Source organism: Pteropus alecto, unplaced genomic scaffold, assembly GCF_000325575.1.
Source record: "Pteropus alecto unplaced genomic scaffold, ASM32557v1 scaffold45, whole genome shotgun sequence".
In the NCBI taxonomy this organism is placed as follows: Eukaryota; Metazoa; Chordata; class Mammalia; order Chiroptera; family Pteropodidae; genus Pteropus; species Pteropus alecto.
This window is the reverse complement of record NW_006442491.1, coordinates 20,097,509-20,122,811: the sequence shown is the minus strand read 5'-3', so window position 1 is coordinate 20,122,811 and position 25,303 is coordinate 20,097,509. Positions and strand designations below refer to the sequence as shown.

Here is a 25,303-nt window from a genome sequence, read left to right as displayed (position 1 = left end):
TTCTCTCAGTATGGTAGCTAGGAGGCTCCCTCCTCAACATAACTTCTCTTGGGATGTCGGTGCTACATCATGATGGGGCTTCCCCTTGGCCAAATTAGGACAGTAAACCTGAATATTTCTACAACTGCAGTCTTTAAAATTCAGAATGTCCAGGAACTTTTTGCTAGAGTCTAAGACTTTTCCAGGAATTCTGAAATTTTGTACTTTCACGGTGCTAATAATTCCCCCAAAGTTATCTGGAGAACCACAGTAAAAAACAAGAACCATAATACAATTCTTGGCCTGGGTTTGCCTTTGTATATTTGACTGAATTAGCACCCAACAGTCATCTAAGTAGACAGTGGGAACTTTATTGCAGTATGCTTGAACTCCTGAAATCTGGGTTTGTTTCCGTCATCATCATTGCCCCAAGACATCACACAGGTCCAGGACTCCTGTCTGGACAACTGTCACAGTCTCCTAAATGCTCTCTTGATTTATATTTATGCCTTCCTGCCCCCAACACAGTGTATTTTCCACACAGCAGCCACTTTATAGGCAAAGAAACTAGGAGTCAGCAGGGGTAACTGATTTGGCCATGGCTATGATGGTGAGCATCAGAGCCTTGATGGGAAGCCAACTAATCTGACCTTAAATTAGTAAGTGGTAAGAATAGTGCTTTAGGATCAGACTCTCCTGTGAGTGGATCCCAGTTCTGCCATGCACTAGTTGTGTAAGCTTCAGCACATGACTGTCTTTTGTATTTTAAGTTTTCTTGGCTGAAAAATGGGCCAGTAATAACCTCATAGAGTTCTTAGTAGAAGCCAAAGAGGTGAGACACAGCAGGGGTTGTCAGGGTCCCCATAGCCTTACTAATTCACAGTGCTGTGGCCAGTGTCTGCGTCTTATTGACAGAGAGCTTTCTTCCAACCACAGACCTCTGTGCATAGGCAGAGCTGAAGCACTGAGGAATAACACATGTATGAGCATATTTCCACCATGACTGCTAGTATATAACTATCACAGCTTCCTTGGGTGAAATAATCCTGAAGTCTGTGTTTTATACTGTTTTACACTGTTTCCCAGAGCTCCCCAACAGAATTAAGACCCAGATGCTCATCATGGTAACTGGCTTTATAACATCTTTTGCTGGCTGTCTCCCCTCCCCTGTTTCATTCCCTGACTACGCACGCTTTCAGTGTTTCCTGAGATCACCTACGTGCTCTCAAATCCATGTCTCAGGACCTGCTTCTGGGGAACCCAAACAAAGACTTAAAGCAATCATTTATTCATTCAAAAAATATTATTAAGTTATTCTATGAGCCTGGGGATATTGCAGTGACAAGACAGAATGTGTCCCTGCTCTCAAGGAGCTAAAAGTTTGGGAATAGGCAATGACCACTAAAAAAATAATGCTATCATTTTGCATAGTGACAAGTATTGTGAAGAAAATGATGTAATAGTGATGGGAATAGTTTATATGGGTTGTCAAAGGGCCTCTCTGAAGATATAGTATTTAAGCTGAGACATGAAGGATGAGAAGGGGCCAGCCATGAAACAATTTGGAGGAACATTCCAGAAAGAGAATAGAAATTACAAAGACTGAGATAAACATGTGCCTGGGATATTAAAAGAGTAAAATAAATTATGTAATTGCAGTGTAGTCAGCTAGAGAGAAAATGCTAAAAGCAATTAGTAAGAAGTAAGTAAGTGGTTGGAGAAGTACAAGTAAGCAGAAGCCAGATTATGCAGGTCCTAGGACACAGTAGGAAATCCAGATTTTATTGCAAAGGTAATGGCAAGCCACTGGGTGTTTTCAGCAGAAGAGTGATGTGATCTGAGTTGACAAAACAAACTCTCTTAGGCTCTATGTGGGAAATAGTCTGTAGGAGACAAGGGCAAGGGCAGACGCAAGGAGAACAGTTAGTGGGCTATTGCAATCATTTCTAAGATGATGGTGGCCTGCACTAGAGCTGTAGCACGAGAAGAATAGGAAAATGGGAAATGGACGGATTTGAGACATTTGGAGTTATATAGATCACAGGACTCACTGACAGATTGCCTATGGAGATTGAGGGAAAGGAAACAAATATGACTCCTCGGTTTCTCCTAGTGCAACTGGGAGAATGCTTGGGTCATTTACTGAGATGAGTTACACTGGGCAGGAACAAATTTTGGATGAGGACGTGTGTGTGTGTGTGTGTGTGTGTGTGTAAATGAAGAATTCTGTATTAAGAAGGGATGGTCATTAGACACCCAAGGAGAGGTGTCCCCTAGGCAGCTCAACTTTGGATCTGTAACTACTGGAGCCAGCGGGGTTCAGGCTGGAGATATAAATCTGGGTCTTTAACCTAGAGTGCAGCACTGTCCACCCAAAATAGAATGCGAGCCAAGTATGTAATTAAAAATTTCCCAGTAGCCACATTAAAAAGTAAAAAGAAAGCAGGTGCCGGCCTGGTTAGTACTTGGATGGGAGACCACCTAGTACGTTTTTTACACGTACTGTAGGCGTGTAAAAAAAAAGTAAAAAGAAAAGTGAAATTAATTTAAATAATATTTATTTAATCCAATATATCCCAAGTATTACTTTAACACATAATCAATATAAAGATTATTGATGAGACAGTTTGCATCGTTTCTTCGACAACCAGAGTGTATTTCACATTTAGAGCACATTTAACTCGCACTCATCACATTTCAAGGGCTCAGTTGCCACAGGATGGCTACTGGGTACCGGATGGTTCACGGGGCAGTGAAGGTTTTTCAAAGTCGGGAGCCTGGACCCACCCGGACCGTATAGAGAAGGCACTTCCGTTGGAACCACCCGGGCGGAAGTCGCAGCGAAACAAAAGTCGCTCGTGTGCGTGCGCGCGCGCGCAGCTGCGGACAGCTGTGAGGGGTACCGCACCAGCTGAGAGGGGAACTGCGCGAGCTGGGAGGAGCCTCGGCTGCTGGACGCTGGGCGCTCAGGCTGCGGGAGGTGAGCGGCGCGTCGGGTAGAGGTGGCCTGCGCACCCGCCCATTCCCGCGCCGGGGGCGCAGGGGCGGCGGAGGCCCGGAAATGCACGGTGTTCAAGGGGAGGATGGCGCGGTGGTCACGGTGCGGACCCTTGAGTTATACTGTCGGAGTTCGCATCCCAGCCCCTCTGCCTACTCGCGGTGACCTTGGGCAAGTCACCGCTCTTAACCCTGAGCCTTTGCGTCATCACCTGTGAATTAGGGATGTTAGTAGAACCTGTCTCACAGAGTTACTGTGAGGGTTAAATACGGTAATCCATGGGACGCCTTTAGCGCCACGACTGACAAAGTTGTAAACCACCCAATAAAATGGGATGCATTAGTGTTTATGTTTATATTGAGATGAGGCTGTTGTCTCATGGTTATTGCTGACTTCTACCACAGACGCCTCTACATTGTGCTATGAACGCATTTTATTTGTATTATCTATCATATTTCATCCTTCCAACAGGAGGTAGATACTATTATCCCTATTTTATAAATGAAGAAATGGAAACTCACAGAGTTTTAGAAGCTCCTAGGTGCCCAAAGGTACTTGGCTAGGGAGCAGTTGGGTCAGAGTCTAACTCTAGCGTCTTAACCACACTGCTTATAACCACCATGAGAGATGGGGTGTGGGCTCTGGATGTGAAGTTACTGAAAACTTACTGAATGCCAATTTGGTTTTTAATTCTCACATCTCTGGGATGGGGGTAGGTAGGTACTATTTATATCCTTATTTTACAGATGTGGAATTGATGGCTCAGTGGCAGGAATTTGACTTACCCAAGGTCCCACAGGGGTCAGAAATGGGTGACTTTAAAGCTCACACTAAAAGTCTGCTGTTCTCTGACACTCGAAGGTAGGTTAGCATTGCCTGTCTGAAGTGCTAGTAGCATATACAGCAGGTGATCAGTGTGGAGAGGTAACAGGCCACATCTGCTCATTTTACATGTACAGCACCTGCCATGAGCCAGTTACTAGAATGGGAGATGCTCAGGATGTAGATATGAATGAGATTTGTTTCCTGCTTTCAGGGACCTCCCAGCTTATGAGGAATGGCAAAAGTGTAAGTAGTAAGTAACAGCATACTTTAATGACTCTTGTAGTAGAGAATTAGAAGGAGGCCTTGAGAATCCAGAGCAGGACTGCAACCTAGACTTTGGGAATGGTGTTCAAGACAGTCTTCCAGGAGGAAGTATAGACCTAGAAAGTCGCATAGGAGTTGGCTAAGTCAATAGAGAAAAGATATACCAGCCAGAGAGAACAGCATGTAAAAAAGCCTAGAAAGCTAGTGAAGATCAGTACAAAGATGTCTGGTGTGGCTGGAGTGAGGCAGTCCGGCCAGAGATGTGAGGTCCCTTAAGAATATGTGATGGAAATTATATCTCCATCTCTTGTGCTTTGAATCACCTAGGTTTCTTCCTGGGAAGCAATCACTGTTTCCTATGCATTCTAGAGATGTTGTGAGCACTTACAAATATTTCTTAATATTTATACCTTAATATTTCTGCCTTCCTCCACAGATTCAAGTATAACATACTATAGGTAGTATCTAGCCCTTTGCTTCCTTGCTTCTGTTATGTATAGGTTTAGTCTAATTTTCTAACAGTTGCATCTTATTCCATTGTATGGATGTGCCATGACTTATTTATCTAGTCACCTATTGATGATATTTACATTTCATTCATTCCTTTGCTATTAGAAACATTGTTGCAACAGATATCCTTATACATAGGTCATTTTGCACATGTAAGGGTATATCTGTAGGGTAAATACCTAGGAATGGAACTGCTTGGTCAAAGGGTTTTTGTGTCTGTAATTTTGATGGAAATGGCAAATTTCCCTCTGCAAAAGTTGTGCCATTTTCCATCCCTCTAACTATGGATGGGAAGTTTGAAGACACTGATTTGAGACTCTTGGATGGTGGAAGGAGCCACTGACCAGACATATTGTACTCCATGTTAGATACTTTACTTTTGAATGAACTCAAAGGAAGATGCCCTCAGACAGTTAAGTGGTTTTCATACTATTGGGAGTCGGTGTAGCAAGGTAGCCAGCTCTGCTGCTTACTGGCTGTTGGGGATTAATAAGTTCCTCAGCTTCTCTGTGTCTATTTTCGCATCTCTGAATGGAATAATAATAGTGTCTGCTGCCTATTTTGCTTAGGATTGCTGTGACGATTTTATGGATTAATATACTTAAAGCCTTTGGAACTGGCACCAAGTGCTAGTTTATTTTGTCAGGGCTTCTCATCTCATCTCTACCACACCTTTGTTTTGAAAACAGACTTTCTGGATTTGTATCTCATCTCTGGAACTCCACTGTGTGAAGTTGGGCAAATTGTCTCAGTTTTTTCATCTGTGAAATAGGGATAATAATAATAATATTATTAAAAGTATCTTCTTGTTTTTTTCCTGAGGATTAAATGTATTAATACACTTGAAGTGCTTAGAGCAGTGCCCTGTACATAGTGTTCAATAAATGTTGGTGATGTCTGTTATTCTTTTGCAGACTTTGGGCTGTTTTAGTGCCATGCATCATTTACAGTGTATCTTCCAAGTGCAGAGGAGTCTGAGGTGTGGGCCCTTGGCCTCTGGGTCCTGTCTGCTGCTCAGGACCTGCAGAACACACAGCAGTTTTCCCAGCACTGCATGTCCTAGCCCAGAGGGGCAACAGGAGGATGGAGTTCGGAAGGATTTCAGCTCAAGACTGGCCACCGGACCGACTTTTCAGCATTTTTTAAGGAGTGCTTCAGTTCCTCAAGAGAAGCTGCTTTCTCCAGAAGTGGAAGACCCACCCCCATATCTCACAGTGGATGAACTTTTAGGGAGGCAGAGAAAAGGTTGGTTTTACTTTTCTTTCTTTGGGCTTTCTGCTTTGCTCTTTTTCCAGCTTCCATGGCCTGATTCTTAACTGTTATTTTATTACATACTTGGCTTTGGAGGGTTACAGTGTGGGAAGGCTGCTAAGTTATAGAACTTTAAACTCTACCAAGTAACATTAATATAAAGAAACTTATAGTATTGGTACACGCAACTGGAGGATAGAGTCCTGGGGAGTCCTCTTTGGTTACCTTTGGAAACCCTATAATTTCTGGTCTGATTTTTAGCTTGTCTTAATTATAAGGCAGCTTTCACAATTGGCGCTGTAGAAATTCACTCTTTATGTTTAGGCAGAGGTTTTCTTAGAAACATTATGCAATCAGTTAACTGCCTTGAAAAAAATGTTTGTTTGAAGAGACATTAGGGACAGTCAGACCTCTCCCCCTTTGCTCTGTTTCAAAAAGTATTTCTTTTATAATTCTTAAAGATTTGGTTGCAATCATATGGTGAAAATTATTTGTAAGTTGCTGTGTTTGTTTAACATTTTCCCAAATACTACAGCCTTCATAATTAAATTTTTAAAAATTAGTACAAAATATCACATTGTGCTGTACCATGTTTTCCAACCTGTCCCCTATAGTTGGACATTATGTTGTTTCAAAATTTTTATACTATAAATAATACTATAAGTGTCTCATCTCTATCTTTATGTATTTCTATCTATTTCTATGAATAGAGATATAGATATAGATATTGATAGGTAGATATTGTTTCTCTTAATTTTTTTTTCCAAAATGAATCACTAGGAGTTAAATTAGTAAATCATGGAGTATGTACACCTTGTGGCTCCTTATAGATATTTTGCAGTTCTTTATAGTTTGTTGCTCCATTCAGTCCCTCTCTGACATAAATATTGGTGTTTTCTTTTTTTAGACAAGGAAATTGAGTCAAGGAAAGTTTTTAAAAAAAATCCTGATTTTCCCTCCCCATCTCTCCTTTCCTTCCCTTTCTTTCTTTCAAAATTACTGCTGTTTTCTATTGGTTTTCATATGATTCTTTGTCATTCAACTTTTAACTCCATTTGGAATTTATTTGGGTCTCTGAATTAAAGTGTGCTGATGGGGACAGGGGTTGAAATAGGAATTTAGTTTGAAGAGGCTAACTAAATTGCCCGAGTGTGAAATTGATGTTCTTAAAACTTGGTGCAAAGTGTGTTTTATGTCATTATAACCCTGCTTGCTTTCATTTAGATGTTTGAAGTTACCCTAAGAAGTTGTCTCATTTTTATTTTGTGGCTTTATGTACCCTCTGGCTACTGCTACTACCTCCAGAGGCTGGAGGACCTCATTTTGAGAAGGAGTGTAACATGTGGATTTAAATTTATTTTTTTCCTATGTTGATAATCAATGCTGTTAGCTAGCCTTCCCTTTTCTAATGGTTTTTATAACCATATTTCCTTGATTCTTAAGTGCATGTTTTCCCCATATTTTAAATGACATGGCTTACAATTGATGTATATATAGAATGTAGTATTTCTTTTATTCTAAAAGGTTCTCATTAATTTGGTAGTACATCTGGCAATTAAGGATGACTTAGAATTGAGGTATGAGGGGACTTAGTGGATAATCAGTTGTGTCAAGTGTTTCTGGGGCATTTGAGAAGGAGACTGTTTGAGACATTAGTCCCTATTTATCTGCCTACCATGAAATCCCCCTCTTGTTGCAGTCTACCTTGAGACCTATGGCTGCCAGATGAATGTGAATGACACGGAGATAGCCTGGTCCATCTTACAGAAGAATGGCTACCTGAGGACAAATAACCTCCAAGAGGTATACATATTTCCTATGTATTTCCCCATGTTTCCTGGGTTTGGGTGAGACTCTCTACATTTGTGCCAGTTCTTGGATGCAGTTTTAGGAACAGGGTACAGCCTGGTGAGAGTGAGTTCCTTTGAGTAAAGTGTGTCAATGAGATTGAGGTATACATTTGTTTCAGTTATTTTTGAAACTTTTATGGTGGTACTCACCTTCATGCAAGGAACTAAGTTAAAAATGGACTGCAAGGAGGGAGAGAATGGGACTTAGTGTTTAATGGATACAGAGTTTTAGTTGGGGAAGATAAAATAGTTCTGGAAGGTTGATGGTGGTGATGGTTGCACAACAGTGTGAATATATTTAATTCTACTGAACTGTACACTTAAAATTGGTTAAAATGGCAAATGGTATGTATGTTTTTCCAGAATAAAAAAAGAAAGGGCTGTGGGCAGTTATTTTACAAGGCTAATTTTAAAGATCATCATTTTCTTTTTTTCCCTTTCTTTCCACTCAGGCTGATGTTATCCTTCTCATCACATGTTCTATCAGGTGAGAATTTGTTCTTTACTTAGAGAGTGAATATATCATATATAATAATATCTGGCACTACCAGCGCTAACATTGCCAGGCTGGTCTATCTATGAGGATGAACCAATGGATTTGCAGTTTTACAGTAGTAGAGACAGTAATGATAGAACTGGTTGACATTTGCTGAGCATATACAGTTTGTCAGGTCATGTGCTGAGCACTGTACATTTATTAAGTAATTAAATTCTCACAATGATTCTAAGAGATAAGTGCTGTCATCAAACTCAATTTATAGATGAGGAAATTGAGAGTGTGCTGACTCACTCAACTTTTCCTAAAGTTTTTCTTGCAGTTAATGGCACATGTTTTATGATGTAGTTCACATTATAGGGATTAGGGTGTAGTCAGTGGCTGAGGGACAAGTTCTTTTGAACAGAAATCGGTGGCATTTATCATAGGTGAACATACCCTGTTTCTTACTTAGTTAATGTGTACAAGATATGCTAATGTTAGTGTTAGTGTTTCCTCAGATGGCTATACTACCAATTCATTCAACATTTTCTTCTGAGAGTCTCTGCTACAAGATACTGAAATAGATGCTTTGGGAGATTCAGAAATGAACCTTTCACAGAGCCCGGCTTTAAGGGGCTTAGGCTGATATGGAAACTAAGACAGACAGACAAATAGCTCTAACATTTGGTGGAAAGCACTAGGTAAAAAAAAAAAAAAAAAATCAAACAATAAAAAGGATAAATTGCTAAATACAGGGAAAAATATGAAGTGATAGCATAGTTCAGAGGAAAGAGCTGGGAAGGCTTTATGAAGTAGATTGCTTTTGAGTTTGGCTTAAAGGATTGTCAGGACTTGGAGATGTACAGGAAGGCGTCATTCTAGGAATGGTGAATTATAACAAGTGGTGCTTCTTCAGTTACCTCCCTACCTACCTTCCCTAAGCCAAAAGGGTAGATAATCATTTAAAGGGTTGAAGGTTATTTTTATTTTCTTCCCATTGTCCTACTCTTTTAGATTGCTCTGTAGTTTATTTGCAGGTTCAGGTCTATCTCTTTTGCTCTCTATAGGGAGAAGGCTGAACAGACCATCTGGAATCGTTTACATCAGCTTAAAGTCCTGAAGACAAAACGGCTCCGCTCGCGAGTCCCTCTGAGGATTGGGATTCTAGGTATCCGGTAATTTGCAGATTTTGTGCGTTTTGAAACCTGGGCTCCATGTAGCTATATGTGTTAGGGTATTCCTTAGAGGTTGGATTCCCAGTGTGTGAAGAAATCTTTATCCTGTACTTTATGTCAGAAGCTATAGGATTAAATGAGATAAAACTCATAAAAGGCTTTTCATAGTGCCTTGAAGTAATAGTACTCAAAAAGTGGTCTATCCTTCCAGGAATCTAATATAGCTTATGGAGGTACAGAGTTATGGATAGGGGAGAGTTTGGAATCTGATTCCTGAAGCATGCCCAAGTGAAGATTTAGATCTGCACTGACCCGTATGGTAGCCAGTAGCCATTATTTCAGTTTAATTAAGCTTAAATAATATTAAAAATTTACTTCTTCAATCTCACTAGCCATGTAGTGACTGCTCAGTAGCCACTCTCGACTAGTGGCTTCCAGCGTGAACACTACAGATTAAGAACATTTCTATCATCTTGGAAAGTTTCATTGAACAGCTCTCATCTAGATAGCTGGGAAGCATATTTTAAAAATAACTTTGTACCCTTTTGTTTCCAGAATGTAGTTAATATTTTTAACTTTAAAACAGACTGTGTCCATTTTAGAATAGTTAAATTAATTCTTCTTGTGATGGGTGAAAACACAGTTGGAGCATATCCTATTACACAGTTTAATGTACTAAGTGATACAGGAAGATGGAAGGATTAGCTGAAATGTTGCATTTCAGTTCTTTCGTTGTAGATGTCCCTAGGTGTATGTTGGTTAGGAATTTGAGAAATCTCAAAAAGAGTTTTTTTAATGGTAAAATATGTAACATAAAATTTACCATTTTAACTCCCTCTCATTTTAACTCTTTTAAAATGTACAGTTCAGTGCCATTAAGTACATTCACATTGTTGTGCAACCATCACCACCATCCGTTTTCAGAACTTTTTCATCTTCCTAAGCTGAATCTCTATCCATTAAACAATAATTTCCCATTTGCCCCCTCACCTTAGCCTCTGGCAACCACCATTCTACTTTTTGTCTCTATGAATTTGACTACTCTAGATACCTCATATAAATGGAATCATACAATATTTATCCTTCGTGACTGGCTTATTTCACTTAGAATAGTGTCTTTAAGGTTCATCTATATGTGTCAGAATTTCTCTCCCTTTTAAGGCTGAATAATATTCCATTGTATGTATATACACTACATCCATTGATGGACACTTAGGTTGCTTCACTTTTTGGCTGTGGTGACAAATGCTGCTGTGAACATGGATGTATAACCAAGAATAGTTCTTAAACACATGTTTTCAAAGGGTGTTTGTAATAAAATGGACTTTTTATTAATTTGATAGCTTTACTAATAACATTTTTTTAAGATATGGAAGATACCAGCATGGATGGTTAACTCATTTCTTATAGGTTTTAGTAAGTATTTTGGGCAAGAAGAGAGATAAAGAGTATAAGTACAGTTGTGTATAAGTAAGTTTTATTTTTAAAAATAAGTTCCTGAGCAAAAAATATATATATATTTTGTGGCAAGTAAATTTTCAATTGAGAAAAGAGGTGGTTCATACGTAAAAAGGTTTTTGGATGGTGGTTTAATTTTTTTCTAGGCATTTAATTGAATTGCTCTTGAGCCCTTTTCCAGTGGTTTTCTTGTATAGGAAGATGCAGGTTCCAGTGCTTTGGAAGTGTTGGGCTAATTTAAGGGATGATGCTAAACTATTAGAGAGGTTTCTGTGCCCTGGTCTCTGATCCAGCTGGAGATACTGTGTACTGAGAAGCTATAAGACCTGATGAATTTGAGAACATGCTTATTTTGTTTCCCTCTCAGGTTGTATGGCTGAGAGATTGAAGGAGGAGATCCTCAAAAGAGAAAAAATGGTAGATATTTTGGCTGGTCCGGATGCCTATCGGGACCTTCCTCGGCTGTTGGCTGTTGCCGAGTCAGGCCAGCAAGCTGCTAACGTGCTGCTCTCTTTGGATGAGACCTATGCCGATGTCATGCCAGTCCAGACGAGCCTCAATGCTACATCTGCCTTTGTGTGAGTCACTGACCAAGAGACAGGGAGTAAACTTTCTCACTTTTAAAATAACATGTTAATTCTGTTACATTAAAAAAATAATACATGCACATAGTGCAAAAGACAAAAAATGATATATAAGACTCTCTCTCACACCTGTCATCCCATCTCCTAGGCTACTTCTCAGAGGCAGCTGTGTTAGTAGTTTCTTGTATAATCTTTTGAGAAGTTTTTTTTTTTTTTTGCTTATGCATTCATATACCCTCCCTTCTATACTCTTATTTTTTCACTTAAGAAAATACCTTGGGCTTTACTGATTCTTTTTTTCCCTCCCCTGATATTTTAAGTTAAAAAAAGAAGTAAAGATCTGGTGACAAAATAGTTCACATTAATTGAAGAATGTGTAGAAAAGATATGAAAACATAAAGAAGAAAGTAAGAATTACCTATACCCCTACCACCTAATGACAAACTATTATCATTTTGGTGTATATCATTGCTGTCCTTTTCTTTGTGCTTATGTGTGTATGCTTTTTGTATGTGTTTGTAAAAATTGGCTTTTGGTGTACTTGATTTTATAATCTTTTTCTCATTTAAAATGAATGTTTCTTATGTTATTAAATTTGTTTTGTAACAGAGATGGGCAAATTGGCCTGTTTTAGTAAATAAAGTTTTATTGAAATATAGCCATGCCCATCTGTTTATATTCGCGGCTGCTTTCACCACTACAGTAGCAGAATTGAATAGTTGTGACAGAGATTATATGGTCTGCAAAATCTAAAATATTTATTGTAGTATTTTACAGAAAAAGTTGCCCATCTCTCTCATTTTAATGGCTATCCAATACTCAGTCGTTAGAATGCTTAATTATTTATTATTTAATATAGCTAACATTTAATGATTTTTCAGTGAACATCTTTGATACATGTCTATCAGTAATTATCTCCCTAAGGTAAATTGAGGCTTTCATATACAGGATGCAAATGAAAGAAAATGATTTAACTTACATACCTAGCATTTGGCCCAGAAGTAAGTATGTTTTAAATCCAAGATCTCTGCTCCTTATGTACACTTTATATTTTTGGGGTCTGGATGTAAAAAGTTCAAACAATATATAAATATAAACAGTAGAAAGCCAGGTGTGGTATGTCTTACCCCATTCCTTCACCACTGTGGTCCCTCAGGGTAACCACTATATCCATCATTTAATGTTTGATTTATATCCTGGGGTTAGATACTAGTTTTTAAAGATAAAAAATGTCTGTGTTAGCATTTCTTAGATCTCAGATTGGTCCAGTGTGAGCAGGCTGTCAAGAGAATTCAGAGTCAAAGGGTAATGCTAACAGAGCTGTGGCCTGCTCCTTGGGTTGGACCAAGACATGTTACTGCTGTTATTAAGTTCTGGTGCTTTTCTCCCCAGGTCTATTATGCGAGGTTGTGACAACATGTGCAGCTACTGCATTGTCCCTTTCACGCGTGGCCGAGAGAGGAGTCGGCCTGTTGCCTCCATTCTAGAGGAAGTGAGGAAGCTTTCTGAGCAGGTGAAAAGTTCTGGCTTTCTTACTGAGAGTGTGTTTTTGAGAGGATGGAGACAACTTCCTAATTTTGCAGCCTGTGCCGTCTTTAACTGTACAAGTTTAGAACCGTACTTGGCCAGAAAGAAATACCTGGGTGTACATCTTTGATTTGCTGCTTATGAATTATAGGCAGATCGTGACATTTGCTTAGGAGGCGGCACAGTAGAATGGAGAGAGCATGAGTTTAGAATCAGATGACTGAGTATGAATTCTGGCTCCACCATTCTCTGGCTTGGTTCCCTGGCACCGGTCATTTAACTGCCTTCTTTGAAATACAGTTTCTTCACTTTTGAAAGAGGAATGAAATATTAACTACCTTGCTAGGTTATTGGAAGGATTGTTATTGGAAAGATATGGTAGTTTAAATGTTTTTAAACTATTTGGCACATAGTAATTTTTCAGAGATTGATTTATTAATCTCTGTGTCTATTCTAGGGAAACCTCCCACATCACTTGTTCATTTTACCACTGGTCCAGCTCGCTAGTTGGGGGACAGAGAATAGATGAGGGTAGTGAATCAGATCAGAGGCCAGAAGAGAGATATCTGCTGTCTTCTTCCTGTTGGGAGCTAGTCTCTCAACTCTTGAGGTGGTCTCTCCCTGACCCTCTCCCAAATCTTCCAGCCATGCAGAATAGGACAATAAGCGAGAATATGGAGCTTTTCTCCCAGTAGAGTTTCCCTGTTTCCTTGCTTGGCTCAGGAACCATGGGAAGCTGGCCCTTGATCCAGTTCTAAGTCAGCAGTTTGCCTTTGTTCCTACACTCTGGCAATACTTCTTCTCTTCCCTCATCCTCAGATTCTTGTTTCCTGATTTGGTCCCTGACTGTTCACAGGTGCTGTGAGATATTCTGTTCCCCATGTCCTACCTCTCCAAGTGCTTCCCTGTCTAAAGTTGTCTCCTTCTTTTCCTCTTCCAGCTCCCCTACAGTACCAAAACTCCTCACTCCTTTAGGATAGAGCCATTCTATAGAGACATTAGGTAGATTCAGGTGATGAGAAAAACTCCCTAACCTTTCTAAAGTATTTGCATATAAAAGAAGGAACTTAATAACATTAAAGCGAATCGGAAGTGAATTCAAAGTCATTGACTTGTGAAAAGTTAAGATTCTGCACTGTGTTTTAAAGTATCTGTTAGTCACTTAATATTTTTTTTCCTTTTAGAGTAACTTTTTAAAAGTTATTTCTTTCATTTAGATTTTTAGACTACAGTTACAGAGAATATTGTTCCTTTAACAGAATGTTTATTCATTCAAACAATGGTTATTGATGGGAAGTTGTTTAAGAAAGCAGCCTTTTAAAAAGCCTCATTTTTTATATGAAAACATTTAAATACTCTGAAAAGAGAGAATAGTATTGTGACTCCTCTTCTCCAGGTAACAATCACTTAAATTTAATAATTGTTACATTTTGCTATATTTGCTTTATCTACTTTTTTTGTTGATAAAGTATTTCAAAATGTAGCATGATATTTTATCCTTAAGTAATTATGCATCTCTAAAAAATAAGGATATTTTCAATACCATCAATTCTTCTAATAAAATTAACAAAAATTGCTAAATATCTCAATCACAGATTACCCATGTTCAAATTTTCCAATTGTCCAGTAACTCTTTTTGCATTTGGTTATGTCTTCTTATATGTGTGTATTTTACTTACTTTTGTATTCTGCTTTTTTTTTTTAATATTTAAATTTACATAAAAGTTGCAAAGATAGTTACCTCTAAATGTTAACATCTTGCTTAACTTTGGTACATTTATCAAAACTAAAAGATTAACATTGGTACATTACTATTAACTAACTTCAGACTTTATTCTGATTTTGCCTGTTTCACCACTAATGTCTTTTTAGGATCCAATCTAGGATCTACATTGCATTTAGTGTATCCTGTTTTTTTAAATTAACACTGTGTTACAAGTTGTAAAAATACTCTTTTTTGAGACTAGAGTTATGACAATTAAATGCATAGCATTGTCCTGGAGTTGGATTCTGATCAGGAGAAAAAAAAAGTTAAAGAAAACAAGTTTTTATGTAGTTTTGATCTCAGTGTCTAAGCAATTTTATATCCTATCATTAATAGTGTGAGCATTTTCACATGTCATTAACAGCTTTTAACTTTATTTCTGTAGCCTTCCTTGCTATGGATACACTGTAATTTACTTATAGGACAACAGCTTTCAAATTGCTTTCAATTCTTCCTGTTAAAACAGTGCTGTGTAGATGTACATCTCTATTCATTAATTTTTGTCCATGTTGATGGTTATGTTCGTAAGATAAATTCCTAGACATTCCCCGTTACTGAAAAAGATAAAGAAAAGATATAAAACACTTTACTTGGACAATTGGTAAAAACTTGATTTTCTAGAATGTTGGATTAGATAATAGCATTGTATCAGTATTTCTGATTTTGATAATTGTCCTGTGATTATGTAGGAAATTGTTCTTATTTTTAGGAGATATATACTGACATATTTAGGGGTAAAGGGTATGATGTTTGCAACTTATCCTAGATGGCTCATAATAATGTGTGTTTACATGTATGTAGAGAGAGAGTGTGTATATATATAAGTGCGTGAATGTGAGTGATAAATAAATGGGACATAAAGTTAATGGTCAGTGAATCTGAGCAAAGGGTATATGGGAGTTCTTTGCATTACCATAATTTTTCTCATGTCAAAATAAAATTACAAAAAATAGTTCCTATAGCAGTTATCATTTTTTTGAAATTTTGTGTTGTAAATTTTCAAACACAAGACAAATTGAAAGACTAGTACAATAAATATGTTCATTAATATTCTGTCATGGTTACTTTATATGCCTATATCTATAGATGTTTAAATATATTTTTTCTGAACCTTTTGAACATAAGTTGTAGAAACTAGGCCACTTCATGCTGGGTACTTTAGTATGCATTTTCTCAGAATAAGAATTTTTCTCTTCTTAACCATAATACACTGTACATAATCACATGTAGGAAATTTAATAATAAACTAATATTATCTAATATGCAATCCATATTAAAAATTTATTAATTGTCCCAAATTATCTTATTGCTGTTTGATTTTCAAACTGCGATCCAGTCAAGATTTGTGTAGTTTCATTTAGTTATATTTCTTCAATTTCTACATTAGATTAAATAGCCCATTCTCTTTTCTGTTGTTGTTTGCTTTAAATGATGCATTAATTTTTTGAAGAGATCAGATACCACTGGATTTGTTTGATTGCTTCCTCATTTGAAATATTCCCTTGAATTCTGGTAAACTGGAAGTTAGATGTAAAGGCTTGATTCTATTAGGCTAAATATTTTTGGCAAGAATAGGCGATAATTATATAATAGTCACCTGACAAAATGGTGTTCTAATTTGATTTATGGTTATAAATTAACCATTATTGAACATTGAGTTTGTATCCAGTTTCTTGCTACTCTAAAAAGTGTTATGAAGATTAATGTTTATATAAGGTTTTATACTGAAGTTCAGTTTTTCACACAAGATGCCCAGGTATGAAATTATTGGGTAAAGACAGAACATGTTTATGGATGGCTCTTGGTAGGTTCAGCTAATTTTATTTTATATTTTATTTTATTTTTTAGAATTTAATTTTTTTCATTCAGCTAATTTTAATTAGTGATTTGACATAAAGCTACCACACTAGTTTTTAAATTGCTTCCAATATACATTTTTTTCCTCTTTTCAGGGGCTGAAAGAGGTGACACTACTTGGTCAGAATGTTAATAGTTTTCGGGACAATTCAGAGGTCCATTTCAACAGCGCAGCAGTGTCCACCAACCTTAGCCGTGGCTTCTCAGCCAACTATAAAATCAAGCAAGGGGGCCTTCGTTTTGCTCACCTTCTGGATCAGGTCTCCAGAATAGATCCTGAAATGAGGATCCGTTTCACCTCTCCCCACCCCAAGGACTTTCCTGATGAGGTGAGTGTCTGTTGTTAACTGTGTCAAACTGGAATCAGTATCCTTAAGCATCTCTGTCTGGTACAGACAGAATATAGTTTGAACAAAAGTAAAGGATTTGGGTAATTCATGTGTTTGGTTTAATCAGCTTCTTAATTATTTGGAAATTAACCTTGGAGAATAGTAGGGGTGGTATTCCTTTCTGCAAGATTTTTTGAGGAGACTTCGATGACCTTTAATGTGTTCTATTTGATCAGGTTCTGCAGCTGATTCATGAGAGAGACAATATCTGTAAACAGATCCACCTACCAGCCCAGAGTGGAAGCAGCCGTGTATTGGATGCCATGCGAAGGGGGTCAGACTTGCTTGGGGAGGGGTATCCTGTACCTTTCCATGTTTCCTTAAGGACTAGACAGTGTCTAAAGAACCTATTGTAGTTTGTGGCATGTAGTAGCTCCTCAGTAAATATTTATTATGTGAGTAAACCCATGGACATTGTAATTAGCTCTCGTTCACTCTGTAAGTATAGACTAAGGACTGGATCATTCATTTGTTTAGCCTATTTTAATTAAGCACCTACTGTGTGGCACACTATAAGATTTTGATCTTTTAGCTGTTAACATTAAAGTTCTTAGGTGCTGGAATTTAAGTGTAGATCTATGTGTTCACTTACTTTGGGAACAAGTATTGCAGAGATAAGACTGAAAGGAGAATGTGACAGATGGGAAGCTGTATGGAACTAGTGTTTTGCTTTGTTTCTGACATTGGCAAAGAGTTAGAGATCCTCTTAAGTGTTTAATCTGTCCTCACGTATTAGTTAAATACAAAAGGCTATTTAAAATAGTTTATGTTCTTGAACTAAAAATTCATAGGCCCTACATTAGGTTACAGTACAGGATTTGGATCATAATGGATCTTTTGGAAACTTTAACCTACTTTTATACTGTCCTCTGTGGGTGAGAAGTGATTACATGTGGTAATTCATAGTATTATCTTTTTATAGCATTTATTAAAAGAAGATTGGTTCATCTAAGCCTTTTCTTTTTGTTCTTTATTGCAGCTATTCTAGAGAAGCTTATGTGGAGTTAATTCATCATATCAGAGAGTCTATTCCAGGTACGTTTAAAAATGTATTCTGCTAAGCATGTTACTCTACCAGTGGCCACAGTCTTCTTGGTCAGATACAGGCAACAACGGTGGCAATACCTTGTAACACCTTGTATACTTGTTTTGCTTCTCTTCATTTCTATCTCTTTCTCTCTTTACTTCTTTCTGACTTTTTAATGTCTTGGTCTTGCTAGAAATACTCAGAGGTTTAGATCAGCTTGAGGCCTCAAGGCTAAAGAGATTTCTATAGTTTTTGTGTTTCTGAACATATGGGAGAGATGTCGTATTTTTTCATTAGTTGGCAAAGTTACGTATAGTCTAAATTAGTTCTGATTTGGGGGCAATTGATATCTTTAAAAATGTGTACTTAGAGGTAATTTTTTTCCTATTAATCTTAACTTATACTCTTTTTTCTCTTGTTCTTTCCTCCTAATAAAATTAGTCTCTAGTCTTTTTAAATTTTGTCGACAATGTCTACATTACCCCCTCCCCCCAAATTTCTAATTATTGTAACTTGTATTATGCACAAATACTTTCATTTTTGATGAGGCAGGATAGTGTGGAGGTTCTCTGGGCTTCAGTTTCCTCATCTGTGATATGCAGTTAATAGTACTTACCTCATTAGATAATTGGGATAATTAAATAAGTTGAGTTAAATAGATAGTAAAGTGTAGCACTTAGTAAGTATTCAGTAACTAGTCATTGTTACCATCTTAAATGAACATTATAGGTAAAACTAACTTCAAAAGTATATTTGTATGGGGCACTGCAATATTTTCACCAGTAAAAGCAAGACCATTTTGAAAATGTGGATTCCTACTATATCCCTAAATCCCACATTTGAAGTGAAAATACCTTTTCTAGTGCTGAGGGGAATGTAGACTGAGAAACCTGGCTCTGGCATGGGAACATTGTAGATAAGTAGGCCTGTCCCCCTGCTTGTTCTACAGTGACTGTTCAATTATACCTGTACATGAGCCGAATAGTTCCAGGAAAGGCCTTACAGTTGCTGTTCCTCCCTCTGTAGCCCATGAGTACCAAAGGCTTCTTTTGAAGATAAGCAGCAGTGGCGTGCTGTCCTTCATTGTTTGTTGGCAGGTGTGAGCCTCAGCAGTGATTTCATTGCTGGCTTCTGTGGTGAGACAGAGGAAGATCACCTCCAGACGGTATCTTTGCTTCAGGAAGTTCAGTACAACATGGGCTTCCTCTTTGCTTACAGCATGAGACAGGTGAGCTCTGGCATGGGGGAGGAGCTACTTCTGTGCTGAGAATGACATCATTCTTGACCAGTGTGGGGCTGACTACAGATAACTGGGAAGAAAAGATAGTGGCAGAAAGGTAGTCCTTGAAAAACCATAGGATTTTACCATTCATTTCTTTATTTTTTCTGATTAACCTGTCTGCTATTTTACATAATTCAGCAATTTGAGATAAAAAATAATTACCTGTACCAATATACTTTTTATTAGAATATTTTAAATTAGGTTGTTTAGAATTTGAATGTGGAGGGAGGGACATTATTCACTTTATAACAAACCTAAAATTATTTCTCAACGTTCAGAACTTTTTTGGCCTACAGATGTGATTTGTTTTACAGAGGCCCCTTGTCAGCCTCCCAGCCATCTTCATCTATTTTTAGGTTCCATTTTTCTAGGCTAAGTGAACTCACTGATATTCACTTTAGAGTGTCCCCTATAACACAGATTCCCAGGTAAACAGTACAAAAGGAGACATGGAAGGAAAGGGAGAGTAATGGATATTTCTTGCAGAGAGAGGATAGTCCTGGTCTGCTGCTATTTTTTTGGTGGTAGGGATCTGTTGCCTGGGTCATGTCTCATCTCTGCAGTCACCTTGGAGCCAACTTGCCTTGTGTTTAGACTGGAGGCAGAGGAGCCTCTGTGCCCATGGATTCAGGAAAGCTAACTGATGAATGAATGAATCTATGACCTTATCTACTATCAACTCAGCTGCCATCAATCAAGCTAATTTATACCTTTTAAAGCCCACTGCCTAGTGTTCTATAGGCAGTGTGAGTGGGCCATTTTGTATATTTATATCTCTTACAGAATTATTTCAGGGATGAAGTTTCAGAGGAGCTGTTGGGTTCCATTTTGCTTCTTTTCCATAGACATCATAAAGATGCAAGAGAAATTCTTTATAATATTAGATTTGGGAAATGGGTTTTCATTGTGTTGTGGAAGCATATCCTGTGGGCATTGAATATAAGTGTTCACATTTGGAATTTAATTCCTAGGTTAGAGTTAAAGTTTTAGAGACTTAATCGAGTAGCCTAGTAGATGAAGGCAAGCACTTAAATTGCTCTTCTCTCAATTAACTATGTGACCTTGGGAAAGGTCCTTTATTTCTTCATGTGAAATGGGGGTAACATTAGTATTAACTTCAGGTTGTTTTGAGGATTAAATAAGATGTATAAAGCACATAGAATAGTGCTTCGTAAAGTGCACAATAGAGGTAAATTGTTAATAATAAAACAGAATAAACCCACTAAGAGAATTCTGTTTTAGGATTCTCTACCCATTCTCCATTTTCCTCTGTGGATTTGGTAATTCTCTCAAAGACGGATTGATTTGGATGTCCAGACTTTGGTATACTGGTTTCTCATTCCATACTTTTGTATAGCTCAGTGGTTCTCAAACTGTATTATGAGCTCACGTACATAAGGTAAAGATATATTTAATATATAAACATATATGTACACTGTGGTTTTGGATAATGTAAAGCCTTTTCAAGGATAAAGTTTCCTTTTTGAGGGGTGGGACTAGGTAATACATGCTAATGGTATAAAATTTAAGAGGTTAAAATCATGCAGTGAGAAGTAGTTCTTCCCAGGATGCCTAGTCCCTGAAGGCAGCCACTCTTAGCAATTTCTTCTGCAACCTTCCAGAGATATTTCATGTATTTATAAACATATTTATACCCTTTCTACACCAAAGTTATTGTACATGTTCACCTGTACCTTGCTTATTTCTGTTAAGAGTATATTTTGGAGAGCAATCATATCAGTATATATAAAGCTATCTCATTCCTTTTAACAGCTGTGTAATACTCTGTTAAGTAACTAAATCATAATTTGTTTACTAGTTACCTAGTTACAAAACATTTAGGCTGCCTTTGCATCTTGTGACTTTATAAACTGTATGGCTGAGTAACCTGGTACATGAGTCATTTTGTATATGCACAAATATAATTTTTATCCTTAGGATAGCTTAAGGATAAGGATAAAGGTTACATTTGTATCCTATAAAAATATCAAGAACAATTTTGAGTCTGTGATTTTCATGTGCTAAATTTCGAATTTAAGTCTTACAAAAACAGTGACTTTACTGCATAGTTACCTTTTTCTCTTAGAAGGCTCCCAGAGCTAGAGAACCTTCATGGCATAGCTTGGATTTTCTGTACATATGTCTGTAACTTGCAGGTGGAATGAACATGGTCCCCCTCTATGTCTCAAGAATGGATTTTACAGGGCCTTGGTGACTTCTGTCTCTCTCTCTTTTTTTTTAATAGAAGACACGGGCATATCACAGGCTGAAGGATGATGTTCCAGAAGAGGTAAAATTAAGGCGTTTGGAGGAACTTATCACTGTCTTCCGAGAAGAAGCAACAAAAGCCAACAAGACATCTGTGGGTTGTACCCAGCTAGTGCTGGTGGAGGGGGTGAGATCTTATGTATATACATATACTTTGTTCATTTTTTGTTTTTTAGAACACAGTATTTATCTCTTTATTTAGATCTTTTTTTGTTTTTGTTTTTGTAGTTTTCAGTATACAGATATAGTACATGTTTGTTAGAGTTACACCTAAGTATTCTGAATGGTTCTTTCTTTTTTTTGGTGGTTCTGTTGTAATTGCTGTTGTGTTTTTAATTTCAGGTGTCCATGTGTTCATGGACTATTGCTATTATGTAGGAATAATTGAATTTTGTATGTTCATCTTGTATCCTTTGACACTGCTGAATTCACTTAATAGTTCTAGGAGGTTTTTTTTTTGGCAGTTTCCTTGGAATTTTCTATATAGATAATCATATCATTGTGTGTTTTTTTTTTCCTTCCTGATGTTCCAGGATTCTTTCTTTTGTTGTTTCTTTTCCATTTAGAGAACTTTCTCTAGACACTCTGGCAGCAGATTCTCTTTGTTTTCCATCATCTTAGAATGTCTTGATTTCCCCATTTATTTCTGGAAGCAGTAGCATATATATATTTTTAGAATCAATTTCACTGTCTGTCTTTAATCCTTTTTTAAAATCACACTTTCTTAGAAATGTACTGCGTTTCATTAAGTTTGTGGTTCCTCTAGGCTTCTGTAGTCAAGCCTGGGAGCTTAACCAACATTTAGAGAGAGCACTAAGTAGATTGAATAAGGGGTGATTTTGGGAATCTAATCTTTTGTGAAACTGCATGCTGCAGTCAGTGGAGAGGAGGGGAAGGAGAGAGACAGGGCCCTTTCTGTGACTCTTTCCTAGTCCCGGTTTGGGAAAGGAGAGTCCTGTTCCATGTGGTAGGATATGGCAGCATCAAAGCCGCCAATTGGCTGGTATTTGTGTTTGTTAGGACTCCCTAGTAGTGAGTAACAATGAGAAATTTGTTCAAGCCATTCAGTCTAAGCCGAAACGAGTTTTTTTTTTGGTACAAAATTTAAGGGGTATCTTATGGAGCCCAGGGGCAGGAATACTGCCAAGTGTTTGGAAGGGACTCTACTCAGCCTGGGAAGCCATCGAGGCTCAGACTTTCTTGTCTCTTCCTCCTCAGACCAACTTTTCCTGCTTCTTCATCTGTGTGACAGAATAGAGTAATCCTATAGTTCTTACATTTACATGTTATAGTTCCAGCTATTCACAGATCAAAGTTTTGTCTCTTAGCCCCAATTCAAATTTCTAGAAGAGGGAATCTGATCTATATACATTCTTGCTGTGATCTGGTCTAGCAGTGGCCGATGGATGGTGATGCTGAGCTGGTGAAATACTCCAAAAGGTGTTTGCCTCACTAAATGCTTTGTAATTTAGGTATCAGCTGTGATTCTGGAGATCTGTACATGTCTTTTCTCTGACTGCTGTGGCTAGGACTTCAATACTTTGTTGAATAAAAGTGGAGAAAGTAGACATCCTTGTCTTGTTCCTCATCTTAAGGAAATTGCTTTTAGCTTTTCACGGTTGAGTATGAGGTTAGCTGTGGCTCTGTCATATATAGCCTTTATTAGTTGAGGTATGTTCCCTCTATTTCCCCCTATTTTCACTTAGTTTTTATCGTAAATGGATGCTGGATTTTGTCAAATGCTTTTTTTGCATTTATTGATGTGATTATATGATTTTTATCCTTCATTTTGTTTATGTGGTATATCATGTCAATTTATTTGTGGATGTTGAACCAACCTTGCATCCCAGGAATAAATCCCACTTGATCATGGTGTATGATCTTTTTAATGTTTTGCTAAATTCGGTTTGCTAATATTTTGTTGAGTTTGTATCTGTGTTCATCAAGGATATTGGCCTGTAATTTTTTTGTAATGTCTTTGGTTTTGGAATCAGGGTAATGTTGGCTTCGTAAAATGAACTTGGGAGCCTTCCCTCCTCTTCAGTTTTTTGGAATAGTTTGAGAGAGGTGGGTGTTAATTCTTCTTTGTGTGTTTAGTAAAATTCACCTGTGAAGCCATCTGGTCCAGGACTTTTGTTTGTTGGGAGTTTTTTGATTACTGATTTGATTTCATTAATAGTTATCAGTCTATTCAGATTTTCGGTTTCCTCTTGACTCAGTCTTGGAAGATTGTATGTTACTAGGAATTTATCCATTTCTTCCAGATTGCACAGTTTGTTGGCATAAAATTGTTCATAGTATTTTTTTAATAATCCTTTGTATCTCTGTGGTATCAGTTGTCACTTCTCTTTTATTTCTAAGTCTGGTTAAAGGTTTATCAATTTTATTTATCTTTTCAAAGAATCAGCTCTTGCTTTTACTGACCTTTATTTATTTATTTTCTTAGACACTATTTAGACTTGTTTCTGCTCTGATATTTATTATTTCCTTCCATCTACTCAGTTTGGGCTTTTTTTGCTGTACTTTTCTAGTTCCTTTTGGTGTGAGGTTAGATTGTTTATTTGAGATTTTTCTGTTTCTTGAAGTAAGCCTGTATTGCTGTGATATTCCCTCTTAGGACTGCTTCCACTGTGTCCATAGATTTTGGGTCATTGTGCTTTCATTTTAATTTGTCACTAGGTATCTTGATTTCTGCCTTGATCTCTTTGCTAGCCCATTCATGTTTAGTAACATTATTTAGCCTCATGTGTTTGTGTGTTTTTGAGTTTTTTTCTTGTAATTGATTTCTAGTTTTATACCATTGTAGTAGAAGACTCTTGATATGGTTTCAATCTTAAATTTATTGAGATTTCTTTTGTAGTCTGTCTTGGAAAAAGTTTCATGTGTACTTGAAAAGAATGTATATTCTGTTGCTTTTGGAGAAATGCTCTAAAAATATCAGTTAAACCCATCTAATCTAATGTGTCACTTAAGGTCTCTCTTTCCTTGTTGAGTTTTTTGTCTGGAAGGTCTATTCATTGATGTTAGTGAGGTGTTAAAGTGCCCTACTATTACTGTATTGCTGATTCTGTCCCTTCATGCCTGTCAATATTTGCTTTATAGATTTAGGTGATCCTGTGTTGGGCACATAAATGTTTACAAGGGTTATAGCCTATTGTTAGATTGATCCCTTTATTGTTATGAAATGTCCTTCTTTGTCTCTTCTGTAGCCTTTGTTTTAAAGTCTGTTTGGTCTGATTTAAGAATGCTACCCAGCTTTTTTTTATTTTTGTTTCCATTTGCATGAAATATCTTTTCTATCCCTTTACTTTCAGTCTGTGCTTGTCTTTCAATCTCAAGTGGTCTCTTATAGGCAGCATATGTATGGGTCTTATTTTTTTCATTCAGCCACTCTGTGTCTTTTGATTGGAGTATTTAATCATTTTACATTTAAGGTAATTATTGATAGGTATGTAGTAATTGCTATTTTATTATTTACGTTTTTGATCTTTTTTTTTTTACCTTAGAGAAGTCCTTTTAACATTTCTTGTAATATTGGTTTTGTGGTGATGAACTTCTTTAGCGTTTTCTTGTCTGGGAAGCTCTTTATCTCTCTTTCAATTCTAAATGATAGCCTTGATGGATAGAGTAATCTTTGTTGTAGGTCCTTTGTGCCAATCCCTTCTGGCCTGCAAAGTTTCTGTTGAGAAATCAGCTGACAGTCTTATGGGGGTTCCCTTGTATGTAACTAACTGCTTTTCTTTTGCTTCTTTTAAGATTCTATCTTTGTCTTTAACCTTCAGCATTTTAATTATGCTGTGTCTTTTCCTGGGCCTC

At 37.3% G+C, this 25,303-nt stretch overlaps 1 protein-coding gene across 2 annotated transcripts in view; it reads left to right on the top strand.

The window, feature by feature from the left end:
* The first annotated feature begins 2,805 nt into the window (after nucleotides 1–2,805).
* CDK5RAP1 (CDK5 regulatory subunit associated protein 1) overlaps nucleotides 2,806–25,303 on the top strand; it is a 30,386-nt gene continuing 7,888 nt past the window's right edge. Inside the window, exons 1-12 of one of the 2 annotated variants that reach the window (XM_006921720.3) lie at nucleotides 2,806–2,959; nucleotides 5,491–5,821; nucleotides 7,527–7,630; nucleotides 8,130–8,164; nucleotides 9,223–9,323; nucleotides 11,156–11,366; nucleotides 12,765–12,885; nucleotides 16,617–16,850; nucleotides 17,087–17,184; nucleotides 17,890–17,945; nucleotides 19,035–19,165; nucleotides 21,465–21,614. In XM_006921720.3, the coding sequence (XP_006921782.1) occupies nucleotides 5,512–5,821; nucleotides 7,527–7,630; nucleotides 8,130–8,164; nucleotides 9,223–9,323; nucleotides 11,156–11,366; nucleotides 12,765–12,885; nucleotides 16,617–16,850; nucleotides 17,087–17,184; nucleotides 17,890–17,945; nucleotides 19,035–19,165; nucleotides 21,465–21,614 (1,551 nt within the window). In that variant the 5' untranslated portion in view covers nucleotides 2,806–2,959; nucleotides 5,491–5,511. Of the gene's footprint in view, nucleotides 2,960–5,490; nucleotides 5,822–7,526; nucleotides 7,631–8,129; nucleotides 8,165–9,222; nucleotides 9,324–11,155; nucleotides 11,367–12,764; nucleotides 12,886–16,616; nucleotides 16,851–17,086; nucleotides 17,185–17,889; nucleotides 17,946–19,034; nucleotides 19,166–21,464; nucleotides 21,615–25,303 lie in introns of those variants that run through there. The other variant, XM_025039940.1, reaches the window with a different exon arrangement.